We start from the raw sequence: 14413 nt of genomic DNA, 5'->3' as shown, positions 1-14413 counted from the left end.
TATTTTATCAGAGGACATCAACCATTACAGCACGGAACTGGCCTTACGGCTCACGAAGCCATGCTGGCCTTCATAAGCCTACTCAACCTTCCCTACCTCACACCCGTGTCCCTCTATCTTCCTTGAGTCCATGTGCTAATTGAAGAGTCTTTTAAATCTCCCCATAGTACCAGCCTCTATTACTCACTCTGGCAAGCCATTCCAGGCACACTCTGTGTTAAAAAAAACCCCACCCCTTAAACATTCCTCCTCTCAACTTGTACATATGGCCCCTGGTAGTTGCTATTATCACCCTTGGAGGAAGGTATTGGGTGTCCACCTCTCTCACAATCTTGACCTCTATTAAGTCACCTCTCATCCTTCTTCACTCCAAAATGCTGGTGGTCCACCCTATTTATGCTTCTTTCATCCTCTAAGTCACAACACATCCTTCTTCGTTCCAAAATGAAATGTCCCAACTCTGTTAACCTTGCCTCATAAAGACGCATTCTCCAAATCAGGCAACATCCTGATAAGTCTCCTCTGCACCCTCTCTAAAGCTTCTGCATCCTTCCTGTAATGAAACACCAGAACTGAACACGAGTTTTTTTTTGAGCTGCAACTGTTTTACTACAACAATAAATTGAAACTGCTGCAAAGCAAACAAAGAGTCACCGCGAGCGTTGCCCGACGCGCCTAACAGTAGGAGAGAGAGAAGCAAAAGAGACCCTTCAGAGTCATAAAATCGTTGGCCAAGAGGTTAGGGACGATGTGTTCGAAATAGTGTCACATGACCATAGCACGCTATCCAGGCAGGAGAACCCACTATCAAAAGGCAGTGCGAGATTAAAAACAAAAGTGTGGAATATAACAATGCAAGGGTCACATTTAAGTTGGTTGACAAGATCAAGAATTTCACTTTTACTCATGAGAGGTCTGTTCAAAAAGTCTTAAAGCAGCAGGAAAGGAATTGAACTTGGGAGATTTTCAAATGCTTCAAATCTGCTGGCCCTGTCATGGCGGATTTCCAGAAGAATCCATTGTCAATTCCTTTCCTCTAGAAACCATTCCCAGCTCGTGACCTGATTATAAGCCCTGAGCTCAAAGTCTCGCATCCCAGTGGAGCTGAGCTCCAGTTTAAATCCGTGCTTACAACTTGGAAACATGAAGGCAGAACATTTGGGGGTGGCTCGGTTTGTGCCATGCTGTTACAGCCCCAGCAATTGGGTCTGGGGTTTGAATCCCGCGCTGTCTCTAAGGAGTTTTTGCGTTCTACCTGTTTCTGCGCAGATTTCCTCTGGGTGATCCAGTTTCCTCTCACCCTTCAAAAAAAAATTATTCCAGGGGTGCAAGTCAATTTGGTGAAATTGAGTGGCACAGGCTTGTGGGCCGAAAGGGTCCATTACTGTGCTGTATGTCTAAATTTTGAAAATACAAGAACATAGAATGTTACAGCACAGTTCAGCCCCTTCAGCCCTCGATGTTGTACTGACCCATATATTCCTACCAGAAAATACAAAACCCTCCCTTCTCCTTAACCCTCTATTTTTCTTTCATCCATGTGTCTAAGAGTCTATTAAATGCCCCTAATGTTCCAGCCTCCACCACCACCCCAGGCAAAGCAATAGATTACTCCTGATGCCTCCCTTAAACTTTCCTTCCTTCACTTTGTACTCGTGTCTTCTGGTGTTTGTTATTTCTGCCTGGGGAACAGGTGCTGTCTGTCCACCCTATCGTAATCCTGTAGAATTCTATTACGTCATTTCTCATCCTTCTTCGCTCCAAAGCTAAATCTCCAAGCTTTGATAGCCATAGACTTATTTTTCAATCCAGGCGGGTAAATCTCCTCTGCACCCTCTCCATAACTTCCACATCCTTTCTATATTGAGGCGACCAGAACTGAACACAATACTCTCATCAGAGGTTTGTAGACCACTCGACACTTGGACTCCATCAGTCTCTTCTGGCCCACAATTACACCCAATTGACCCACACGTTTTGAAGCATAGAAGGAAAATGGAGCAGCCGGAGCAAACCTATGCAGGCGCGGGATGAATGTACAGTGGATTCGAACCCAGGTCACTGGCACTGTAATAGCATTGTGCTAACTGCTACGCTAGCCGTCCCATCCTTTGGCCTAAAGGTATTACTGAAGGGTCTTTCAATCCAGCACATATGATCTTCCACCCACTACCATTAAGGAGGAGAGAACAGGAGTATCAAAATCAGGGCTGCTATGCTGGGGAATAGCTTCTTCCCACAGGCTGTGAAACTGTAACAATCACCCCAAATATTTATGCATATTTAATGCAATTATTTATGTTATGTGTATTCTGCATTGCTGTGCACGCACCATGGCCTGGAGAAATGCCGTTTTGTCAGACTCTATATATACACTCAGATGATAATAAACTTGAACTCTGCACCTGATCGTGCTTTCTCACTCACCTCAAACACTTCCTCATCCAATATTCGGGTGCCAAAAACCATGACTCCGTTGGTGCTGACCACGGGGTTGTCGCTTCTCGCCAGGTACTCTGAGATCCGCTGGTCGCAGTCGACGATCAGTGTCACGTTATTCCCTTCGATGCTGATGCCCAGTCGATGCCACCTGCGAGGACAGCCAACAGGGTGCTCATCAGACGCGGTAAGGAAATCCCCAGCCATGAAGTTCCCGAGGACTATTTACCACCTGGGAGCAGGATCACAGTGAGGTACCCCTACTGATGTGGACACTTCCTGAGCATGGCAGTCCCACCCCTGCTGAACAGCCCCCAAACTGCACCCTCACAGGAAAATCAAGGCAGCAAAAAAAATGTCTTCAATAAAGTTACAAGCGTGTCACCAGGGCCAGATTAGCCTACTGATGCCCTAAGCACAGGCCAACAATGGTCCCCTTCGACCCTTCCATTGTCCAACTAACAAGATATTAGCCTAGCGGTTTTCAACCTTTTTCTTTCCACTCACATACCACCTTAAGTAATCCCTAGGCCATCAGTACTCTGTTATTAGTAAGGAATTGCGTAAGGTGGTGTGTGAGTGGCCACTAGTAATTACCCCACAGTGTGTCTGATGGGTAGAATCTGAAGGAGTAGGTAGGAACGTGGGGTGAATGAAATGGGAATGGTACTATAAATAGGTTAGAATGGACTCTGTGAGGTGAAGGACCTTTTTTGCCTGCCGTTGGTGAGGACTTTTGCCAACAAGTGAAAATAGAACCAAAGGATTTCCTTCATTCACTGCTACCCCAGTTCTCACCGTCTCTCATTATCAGAATTATGAGCATGTCTGCAGCAATATCAAACTGCAGACATTTCTCTAAAACATATTTCAAAATAAATAAAAATGGCGCAAGAAAATGAAAATGGCAAAGTGAGGCAGTGTCTGTGGATCACTGTCCATTCAGGAATCTGATGGCGGAGGGAAAGAAGCTGTCCTTGTGCCGCTGAGTGCTCAACTTCAGGCTCCTGTACCTTCCCCCCCCCACCAAATGGCAGCAGAGTGAAGAGGGCATGGCCTGGGTTGGTTGGGTGGGGGGGGTTCCTTGAGGATAGAGGCTGCTTTCTTAAGACACTATCTCTTGTTGACATCCTTGATGGAGTGGAGACTGGTGCCCGCGATATGGCAGGAAAAGTTAACAACTCTCTGGAATCTTCTCCTGTCCTGATTCTTGGCACCTCTGTACCAGACGATGATGCAACCAGCCAGAATGCTCTCTACAGTGCACCTACAGAAGTTTTCGAGAGACTTCGCTGACATATCGAATCTCCTCAAACTCCTTACAAAGTACAGCTGCTGCTGAGCCTTCTTGGTGATTGCATTCTGGAGTGAAACACAGAAGTCTGCAGATGCTGGGATCAGAGTAAAACTACACAAACGCTGGGGAAACTCAGCGGGTCTCGCAACGTCCATACGACGTAAAGACATATGGCAAACATTTCGGGCCTGAGCCCTTCCTCGAGGTATGAGTGAAAAGTGAATGCTGTTTTGGGCCTGAATCCTTCCTCTGCTCCTTCCAAGTTTCCACAGCGTGAAATCCTCACTGCAGTGAAACCCTGTTATCATGCGATTGTTGGGGGTCCATAAAATCTCATCGCATGAAAAGCAGGGTCACGCTAAAAATTGGGGTTTCACTGTATTTCCCTGGTTAATTTGCATACCCACATCATTCCCATTTCTCCTTTATTTGGAACATCCCAGTTATTTCCCCATACATTTTAAACCAATCCGGGAACCCGACGTCCCTGCCCTCACTGGGAGTCCACACCCTCGCTCCTGCTGGGAGCCCGATGCCAGAGTCCAATGACTCATTGAGTTATATCCAAATTCGCGTTAAATTGGGGCGCACAAAATCAAGGTTTCACTGAACTTGCCGAGATCGCCCCATTTTTCCACACCTGCATCATCTGCCTAAGCCATATCAAATTGAGAACATGAAGTCACATCCATGAATTAGAGGAACTTAATTCACACTGAGTTATACAATAGAGCAGAAACAAACCTCTGTGTAGACCCTCTAGATTCAAGGCTCCTTAACATAAATCACTCGGACAAAGACGTGGACAGATTGCAGTAGCTCATTTGGTTTAGTGTAGTTTTATTTTGAAAATTAGAGGTATCATAAAAAGTATGATAGAAGTCGCCTATATTCTTTGCTACTGTGACAGATTATGTTATATTTTATATTGTATATAGATATGTTTTAAAGGAAATAAATTGTGGCAGGTTGTTTAGTGTAAGTCACATACAAACACTTCAAAGCAGATCTCATTTAAAATGCCAGAGCTCTGCTAAAGCCAGACAGTCCAGGCTCCGGGTGCCTTTGCAAAAACTTTGAAGAATGCCTATAGAGACTTCACAAGTAGGTGTTAACTGGACATGCTGTGGAGTAATGGATTATTGTTCTGGAAAGCAACAGATGAACGGACTCAGAAGACTGGGTCCAGTGCCGCAGTCTGTTGTTCTAAGAGGGTCATGTGGTTTTCTCTGAGAGAACGAGAGAGAGAGAGAGAGAGCGAACACGAGAGAGAGAGAGCAAACACAAGTGTGAGAGCAAACACGAGAGAGAGAGCAAACACGAGAGAGAGAGCAAACACGCGAGAGAGAGCAAACACGCGAGAGAGAGCAAACACGCGAGAGAGAGCAAACACGAGAGAGAGCGAACACGAGAGAGAGCGAACACGAGAGAGAGCGAACACGAGAGAGAGCGAACATGAGAGAGAGTGAGTGAACACGAGAGAGTGAGTGAACAGAGAGAGAGCGAGCACGAATGAGAGAGAATGCGAGAGCGAGAGTGAGAATGAGAGAGAGAACTAGAGAGAGAAAGAGAACGAGAGAGAGAGAGAGAACTAGAGAGAGAAAGAGAACGAGAGAGAGAGAGAGAGAGAATGAATTCAATTCTACAGCATCAGCTGGGACTGGAACTTGACAAGCTTGTGGAAAAAAAACGATTTTGAAGATGGGTTGTGAGTTCTTAGTTCATCCTGTTCAAAGCCCTTGTGGTTCATACAAGAGGAGAAGATTGGCTGCCTAATGTTTCACTTTGAAATAACAGAAACAAAAAGGAACTCTGTGATGACATGAAAGAAAGAGGTTATCGTCTGGAGAACGCTGATGGGGCAAGTTTCTTTAGCAAGACACTGAAGTGGCTGATCGGAAGGAATCAGTTTGTGTTCAACAAGCAACAAATCCCTCTCTCAAAACCAGCAAGAACCTTCCTGAGTGGCAACCAACTACCTTTCAAGCACCAAGATTCATAAATGTTAAATTCTGTGAACTGAATAAGAATTGCCTGATACCAGTGAACTTGGAAGAGTGAGAAGTGAGATTGGACTGTTAATTAAAGGACCTTTCTGAACTTGTACACACATTACATACATGTGCGCTTAGAATTAGAAGGGGGTTAAGTTAATAGTGATAAGTTAAAGTTTGATCCCGTTTTCATGTTTAAAGAAAAATAAAAGTAACTTTTGTTTAAGTAATCATTTGTCTTGGTGAATTTCTATTGCTGTTGAGTTTTGGGAACCTCTGGGCCCATCACACTACTGAATAGCCTACAATTAAAATCCACAATCATCAATCGTCCTTGGGTCCTAGGCCCAAGATGGTGCCGTCTCTGATTGGTAGTAACTACTCTGATTGGTTATAGGCTCGGGCGAAACAGAGGACTGGCGCAGGGCTCCAGAAAACACGAAAAACTCCTCGTCTGAGAAGGCAGAGGAAGCGACCCACGGGACGGTGTCCACGGCGGCAGTCTAGTGAAGGGCTCTGTGACTGAGGAACACACAGGACTGTGGGCCGTTGGCGACTTGAGGCGAGGAACCCAGACTGGCGGCGGGCTGCCGGAAACGGCGGTCAAGGGTCTTGCAGCAGACTGCAGACTGCATGAAGGGGTTACCGGGCATTGAAAACTGCGAGGGGGTGCTGAAGATTTCTTAATCGTGTTGGAGCATCGAATCTGGAGCTTGGGCTGCCGATGTTATGGACTGGAGTTGACGTGGCTGCAGAAGCACGGGTGGCAAATCCACGGACGCTCAGAGACTCTGGGGAAGGGGCGGGGGGGGGCTCTCCTTTGCTTCTCTTTTCTCTGACTGTAAGAGGCGCCGTGTAATTTCTGCTGCAGTTGAATCATATGGCAGACTAAATTGTTTTTATTACATGACAATAAATTGAATCTTGAATCCTGATACCAGAAACCAGTGATTAGCAAAGCTTTGTGTGATGAAAGCATTATCAAAGAGTGAGGGATGGATGGAGGAACTTACTTGCCATCAGAGAGGTTGATTTTTTTGAAGATGGGGTACTCTTCGGGGCTTGGTTGTCCCGTCTGGTCCTCGTAGAGGAAGACAGGGGAACGCCCAATCTCCACTCCTAGTTGCTGGATGCCCTGGTCATTATAAACTGACAGGAGGAAAAACTGCGAGTTTTTCTTGGCTTTCAGTGTCGTCATAATGGAGAAATTCTCAGGGAAGTTTCCATCTGCGGTGAAGAAAGAAAATTGGCCAAATTTAGAAAGACCTTGGCTATCAAAATCCTCTTCCCCCTATGCAGACCGTCAGGGTTAAAGGTGACTTGGTTCTACTTCGGTTACATATGGGTTTGGAAGGGTCCGAAACAGGACTTGACTGACCAAGCTCCCAAACTTGAGAGATGGTGATACATTCCGTGCATTCCCAAAGCAGGGACTTGAAACATGCCATTCGGCCTATCCTGTCTGTTCTGTACTATTATTCCCCTACAATTCTTAAATTGCTCACTGCCACCCCCCCCCCGCCCCGTGCCTCATTCAATTTCCTTGTGGGGCCGTGCTCATCGAGCAAAGGCTCAGCGCTGAGGCCCAGCGCTCCCCTTAAAACGAGTGATCGATCGTCTGCTCCCCGCCAAGGTGGGCCCTACCCGTGGCCCTGACAACTGGCTTCTCTCCATCCCGCCCTCGCGGGCCCTGACACGCCTGTCAATCAATTGGTGCCCACACAGTGGGCGGGAAGCGGTTCGAGCCTCGGCATGTGGCGAACAGGAGGACGCGGGCGAGGAGGCTTCGCCATCTCAGCCATGCAAGGCTGGAGGGTTTCCATCGAGGTGAGTGAAGACACACATTTTATCTACAAGGGGCCTTGCAGGAGGAATTCATTCCCCAACTTACACTAACACAAATTTTTCCTAAAATCTCCCACTAAAGTGGGGTCGGTGTCTTATATCCCAGCAAACTCAGTTGACCTTCGAATCATTCAGGAGGCCATTTGCTCTATTATGCCCTTTCAAACAATTTTGTCCCATTCCATAGAGAACTAAGCACAGAAACAGGCCCTTTGGCCCATCTAGTCTGTGCCAAAAAAATTATTTACCTACAATAGATGAAAAAAAAACAATATTTTTCGTGGGCAGATGGGTCAGCGACAGGTTGAAAGGGCATGGAAAAGAGCAACTATTTTGAAAGTCTGATCTAACCCATTAGCGAACGATGCGTTATATCCCCCTGTCACACAGAATCTAGCCTGGTCTGCTCTCAGTAAAAGAGTCGACTGAGGGGAATCGCAGACCTGAAACCTTAATTGCCTTTCTCTCCACAAAGCGTCTGAGGATGTTCAGCGTTTTCTTTAATTTTATTTCAGATTCCCAGTGTGGTGATACGCTTCCTCCATTGTATATAGTTATGATTGACTACTGTATATATGGAACTGCCTCGCACACTGATGACTCATGCCCTCCTCCCCATGGTCCTGGGCCTTAAAGGTCACACCACCTCACCCTTCCCACCATTCCTATACTTGGATCCGGGCCAGCAAGGTTCTTCAGTACATTAAAGCCTACCATTCCCTCAGCCTAGTCTCGGTGATTACTGGTAGTGCACTACACCCAACATCTGAAATTTTGGCTTCAATTTTCGAAAGGAATCACTTTCCTGATGTCCAATGCACTCTTCCCCAGTCTAGGAGATTCAGGGTCCTAGCCGATTTTTGTTTTAAATTTAAATTTAGGCATGGTAACATGGTTACAGGCCCTTTTGGTCCATGAGTCTTTGCCTCCCAATTGACCTAGAACCAGCTATATTTTTAAGGGTAGAATGAAACCAGAGAGACTGGAGGAAATCAACATAACACAACGTGGACAGTACCAGATTCAAACCCAGAACACTAAGCACAAAGCACTAAGAGTGGGACTGATCTCTTAACTCAGTTCCATTTCCTGCCTTGAACTCCCTCAGTGACTGAGCACCCAGAGACCTCTCAAATTCCTGAGCCTGGCTAGATTTTTCATCTCGGTTTTGAGATGCTTACACTTCACTCGGAGAGCGTTGGGAGCATGGAACGAGCTCCCACCTGAATGCGAGCTCAATTTGAATATTTAACAGGAATTTGGGCAGATACGTGGAGGGAAGAGGTATGGAGGGTTTATGGACTGGGTGCAGTTCAATGGGATTAGGCCACAACAAAAAAAAAAGGCTTGGCACAGACTAGAAGGGCTGGAGGGGCCTGTCATGTTCTACGGCTCTAATAGTTCTACTTGATGGCAACGCCCCAGCCTTGGGAAATATCCACCTCTTAAACCTCAGAATAATCTTGAAAGCTTCGATAATTTCATCTTGCAAGTCAAGAAATTTTTGAGCACTCAATTTAATCTCTCCGCACAGATCAAATCCTGAGAATGGATGGAACATTGGGGGACAGAGGAAGTTCCCACATAAGCACATGGGCCCTTTTGCAGTGAAACGTACCTGGAAATAATTGCGTGGTTAAGGCGCTAAAGTGGGTGTTATTTTCTATCCGGAGTGCATAGTCAGCGTCGTCCGATCCCTTTCGTTGTGTGCAAAATCCTGCAACGTTGACAATTCCTTCCATCGAGCCCCGGAGGTCAAGAACCTGCAGGATGTCAACGACATTCTCTGCAAGAGTCAAAAGCACCTTATCAGAAACAGCATCTGTCAATGCATCTCGGCCGCCGAGGACGGTACCCAAAATTGGAAACCTTCTTCCCAAATAGCAAGGGTGGTGGGGCAGAGGTCGAGCATTTGGAGCAGAAATGCAGGCACCGATACACACACAGGCTCTTGGCCAAATGGTCTGACATGGGAGCACCAATACCCCTGAGGGGAGAAGCCCTGCAAAAGGTAGTGGACGCAGCCCGGGACATCACTGGCAAAACCCTCCCCACCGTCGAGGGCATCTGTATGGAGCGGTGCCATCGGGAGAGCAGCAGCGATCATCAAGGATCCACTCCACCAAGGACACACTCTGTTCTCGCCGCTGCCATCAGGAGAGAGGTGTAGATGCCACAAGACTCGCACCATTAGATTCAGCTGCTACCCTTCTACCATCAGACTCCTCAATGACAAATTCAATCACAAAGAACTGTTATTCTGCACATCCTTTCATATTGAATATTTATTTTCTGCATTGCACAGTCTTTGATAACATTTCTCTCTTTGCATTGTTTTCTTGAGTACAATTTATACTACTGATAAGTGGAATCTCAGGGTTGTATGTGATGTCATGTATAACTTTGAACTTTTTGCCCTGTTCTCTGCCATCCAATGTGATATTCCGGCCACAGCATCGAAAGGGTGGCTGTAGAGATGTGCGGTGAAGGCCACACCTTCAATGACCCAGAGTGGGATGTTCCAAACCCAAGCAGAGGGAAGAGCATCTACCTTCATGACCGCCAAAACTCGCTCGTGTCCTTCCCAGCCCAATTTAATTAACGTCCACTGTGATCAAAGTAAATATATATATTTTTTAAATTCTGCTGGAAAAACTCAGTAGGTCCTGTACCCTATGTCAAGGATGAGCAAAAAATAAAAATAAAAAAGCAAGCAGGTGCGTGAATAAAAAGGTGGGTGGATGAGGGCAGAAGAGGAAGGGAGAGGAGCACAGGCAAACAGCCAAGATGTTCTAGGCGGACGTGGATCAGAGGGCAGGAGAGGAAAGCTGAGGATTGATCGGGGGAGGACAGTAGCTCGATGAATGCAGAGCAGGAGGAAAGAAGGCAGAGGGATAGATGCGGGGGTGGAGGGGAGGGAGCCTGACGGAAACCGGAGAAGCCGATGTTAATGTCATGCCAATTGGAGGGTGCCCAGATTGAATATGCGCTGTTGTTCCTCCAATTTGCAGGTGGTTTCAGTGCATGAGACCGCGGGGCAGTCATGTGGGCATAGGAATGGGGCGGAGAATTGGATTGGGTGGGCCTTTGGGAGATCCACGCAGGGGGAGCAAAGGTGCTCCACGAAGTGAACTCCCAGTCCGCGCTCGGTCTCTCCAAGAGCCGAGGAGATCGTCGACGACAATCACAGCGTCTCGTTTCACTTCACCATGGTCAGAGGCACGTTTCTGGAAATGCTATGCAAATTCTGTGAGAGGATTTGGTGTGCACGACACAGAGCTTTTATACACTAAAATACAAGGCCAAAAACAGCACAACAGAAAAACCCAAGATCACAGATTATCTTTCAAACCATGAGGAAAGCAACATTAATGAGCAAATTGAGCTCAAGGGCAGAATAAGCTTTAATTCCATTGCTGGGTATTAGTCAATAAGACCTCAATGTCACAGTTACGATGATCTTCCCAACTATCATTGAGAGGAGACAAAACTCGGGCCAAACCTCAACCTACAAAGTTTGGATTTAACAGTTTGATTGTAAGGAAATGAATATTTCTCAAATAATTTTTAAAAGCAAAACGCAGGTCAAACTAGTGAAACATGAAAAGTCTGCAGAGGCAAGTGAGTGTAGTTAAAATGCTGATGGATCTCAGCCAGTCTCGCGGCTTCCCTTGGAGTTAAAAATTTATTCGTGGCATTTCGGGCCTGAGCCTTTCTTTGAGGGATAAGCAAAGAACAGGAGGGCGTCAGAATAAAATATCAAATTTACACCTTTTGACTATCAGTCTGGACTCTTGCCCCCAGCTGGCCTTCAATCATTATTCTGACGCCTTCCTGTTCTTTGCTTATTCCTTGAAGGAGGGCTCAGGCCTGAAACATTGAGAATATATCTGTAACACCAATGGACGCAGCAAGACCGGCGGAGATCCTCCAGCATCTCTCTGAGGAGGAGTCCAGACCAATCGTCAAAAGGTGTAAATTTGATACCATAAGAAAGATAAGAATTGAAAGGAGACGGAAGCCCGTTTTTTTTTTAAAAAGGGATAATTTACCTTTTATGGTGACATCCTATAAGGCAGATCCCACGGTGCTTTTATGCAGAGCTGAGTGGGGAGCCGTCTTCCAGAGCTGAAGGAGGCGGGGAAAGTGGTGCACTAGTGCCACCCGCCACTGAGACCTCAAGCATGCACGCCGAGAAGGGAAAGCGGCCTATACTCAAAAATGGCAGGTGCGTGTGCTAGTGGAGATCTGTGCAAGCAATCTAAGGGCTCAGGCAGATCTCCTGCACAATGTAATCGCCTCTATTAAACACATGTTTTTTTTTTAAAATGCGCACTCAAGGGTCGCGGGCCGACGACGTCAACAGCCCTCCCCTTTGGAGCCGCAAATCCTTTTACGGAGGAAATGGAGCAACTTCACTCCATCTCTGAGTCTACCACCCCCCCTCCCCCAACGGGAAATGGAGCGTATTCGACCAGTCAGTCTTCCTTTGGAGCTTTTATGGAGGTAAGTGAAGTGATTTAAAGACAGAGAATATGGGGGGGTGGGGGGGAGGGAGGAAAGGGGGAGTTGCTTAACGAAAACCAGAGAAGTCGATGTTAATGCCATGTGGTTGGAGGGTGCCCAGATGGAAGATGAGGTGTTGTTGCTCAACTTTGCGGGTGGTCTCAGTCTGTCAGGGCACGAGACCATGGGCAGACATGTCAGAGACGGAATGGGGCAGGGAACTGAAATAGGTGGCCACCGGGAGATGGAGACAGAGCCGAGGGGCTCAAACAAAGTAATCTCCCAGTCTGCACCCAGTCTCTCCAACGTAGAGGAGAAAATCAATGACAATCACAGTGTCTTTTTTTCCACTTCGCTGTGGTCAAAGGCCAGTTTCTGGAAATACTTTGCAAATTCGGTGTGACGATTTGCTGTTGAGGTCACTGAGCTTTGATGCACTAAAAAAATACAAAGCCAAAAACCGCTCAACAGAAAAACCAAGATCACAGATTATCTTTCAAGCTCATGATCACAGTTCAGACATTCTCCCGAAAATGACAAGAGACAAAACTCGGACCAAACCGATCCTCCCAAGTTTGTAAGAAAATGAATAATTTTGCAAATAATTTTTAAAAACCAAACCTAAATAAAGGTAAATCGTGAAAACGCTTTCTTCATTGTCGTATCAACCTACACACAAGTGTTTGGGGTTGAAAGGAGAAGGGGTCAAGTAGCAAATACATGCAATGGTGAGGGCGTCAGGGAAAGTTAATTGCCCACTGTCGTTTTTTTCCCAGCCTGGGGGTGAGGGGTTATGGAGAATGTAGAGAGAATGAAATCACAATAGCGAAACTGGGTATTTGATGGTTAGCACAGCCACGTTGGACCAAAGGGCCTGCTTCTGTCCAACAATGATAGCATAACTAAGAGGCAGAAATTGACCATTTGACATGTTATGTCTTCCAGGAGATTATGACAAAACATCTTAGCTCAGTGTGACTTTGACTTTGGCTTGGCTTCGCGGACAAAGATTAATGGAGGGGTAATGTCCACGTCAGCTGAAGACTTGTTTGTGGCTGACAAGTCCGATGCGGAACAGGCAGACACGGTTGCAGCGGTTGCAAGGAAAAATTGGTTGGTTGGGGTTGGGTGTTGGGTTTTTCCTCCTTTGTCTTTTGTCAGTGAGGTGGGCTCTGTGGTCTTCTTCAAAGGAGGTTGCTGCCCGCCGAACTGTGAGGCGCCAAGATGCACGGTTGGAGGCGAGATCAGCCCACTGGAGGTGGTCAGTGTGGCAGGCACCAAGAGATTTCTTTAGGCAGTCCTTGTACCTCTTCCTTGGTGCATCTCTGTCTCGGTGGCCAGTGGAGAGCTCACCATATAACACGATCTTGGGAAGGCGATGGTCCTCCATTCTGCAGACGTGACCTACCCAGCGCAGTTAGATCTTCAGCAGCGTGGATTCGATGCTGCCGGCCTCTGCCATCTTGAGTACTTCGATGTTGGTGATGAAGTCGCTCCAATGAATGTTGAGGATGGAGCAGAGACAACGCTGGTGGAAGCGTTCTAGGAGCCGTAGGTGATGCCGGTAGAGGACCCATGATTCGGAGCCAAACAGGAGTGTGGATATGACAACGGCTCTGTATACGCTAATCTTTGTGAGGTTTTTCAGTTGGTTGTTTTTCCAGACTCTTTTGTGTAGTCTTCCAAAGGCGCTACTTGCCTTGGCGAGTCTGTTGTCTATCTCGTTGTCGATCCTTGCATCCGATGAAATGGTGCAGCCGAGATAGGTAAACTGGTTGACCGTTTTGAGTTTTGTGTGCCCGATGGAGATGTGGGGGGGCTGGTAGTCATGGTGGGGAGCTGGCTGATGGAGGACCTCAGTTTACTTCAGGCTGACTTCCAGGCTAAACATTTTGGCAGTTTCCGCAAAACAGGACGTCAAGCGCTGAACAGCTGCCTCTGAATGGGCAACTAAAGCGGCATCGTCTGCAAAGAGTAGTTCACGGACAAATTGCTCTTTTGTCTTGGTGTGAGCTTGCAGGCGCCTCAGATTGAAGAGACTGCCATCCGTGCGGTACTGGATATAAACAGCGTCTTCATTGTTGAGGTCTTTCATGGCTTGTTTCAGCATCATGCTGAAGAAGATTGAAAAGAGGGTTGGTGCGAGAACGCAGCCTTGCTTTACGCCATTGTTAATGGAGAAGGGTTCGGAGAGCTCATTGCTGTATCTGACCCGACCTTGTTGGTTTTCGTGCAGTTGGATAACCATGTTGAGGAACTGTGGGGGGCATCCGAGGCGCTCGAGTATTTGCCAAAGCCCTTTCCTACTCATGGTGTCGAAGGCTTTGGTGAG

The 14413-nt window shown here is 46.9% G+C and overlaps 1 protein-coding gene across 2 annotated transcripts in view; it reads right to left on the bottom strand.

The window, feature by feature from the left end:
• LOC138758440 (collagen alpha-1(XI) chain-like) overlaps positions 1-14413 on the bottom strand; it is a 337229-nt gene that overhangs the window by 267817 nt on the left and 54999 nt on the right. For both annotated transcript variants that reach the window (XM_069927352.1, XM_069927353.1), the window contains exons 2-4: positions 9194-9361; positions 6744-6957; positions 2428-2590 (exon numbers count right to left, since the gene is read on the bottom strand). In XM_069927352.1, the coding sequence (XP_069783453.1) occupies positions 2428-2590; positions 6744-6957; positions 9194-9361 (545 nt within the window). The remainder of the gene's footprint in view (positions 1-2427; positions 2591-6743; positions 6958-9193; positions 9362-14413) is intronic.

The sequence above is a fragment of the Narcine bancroftii genome, chromosome 3, assembly GCF_036971445.1.
Source record: "Narcine bancroftii isolate sNarBan1 chromosome 3, sNarBan1.hap1, whole genome shotgun sequence".
Taxonomy (NCBI): domain Eukaryota; kingdom Metazoa; phylum Chordata; class Chondrichthyes; order Torpediniformes; family Narcinidae; genus Narcine; species Narcine bancroftii.
This window is presented reverse-complemented; position numbering and strand designations above follow the sequence as displayed.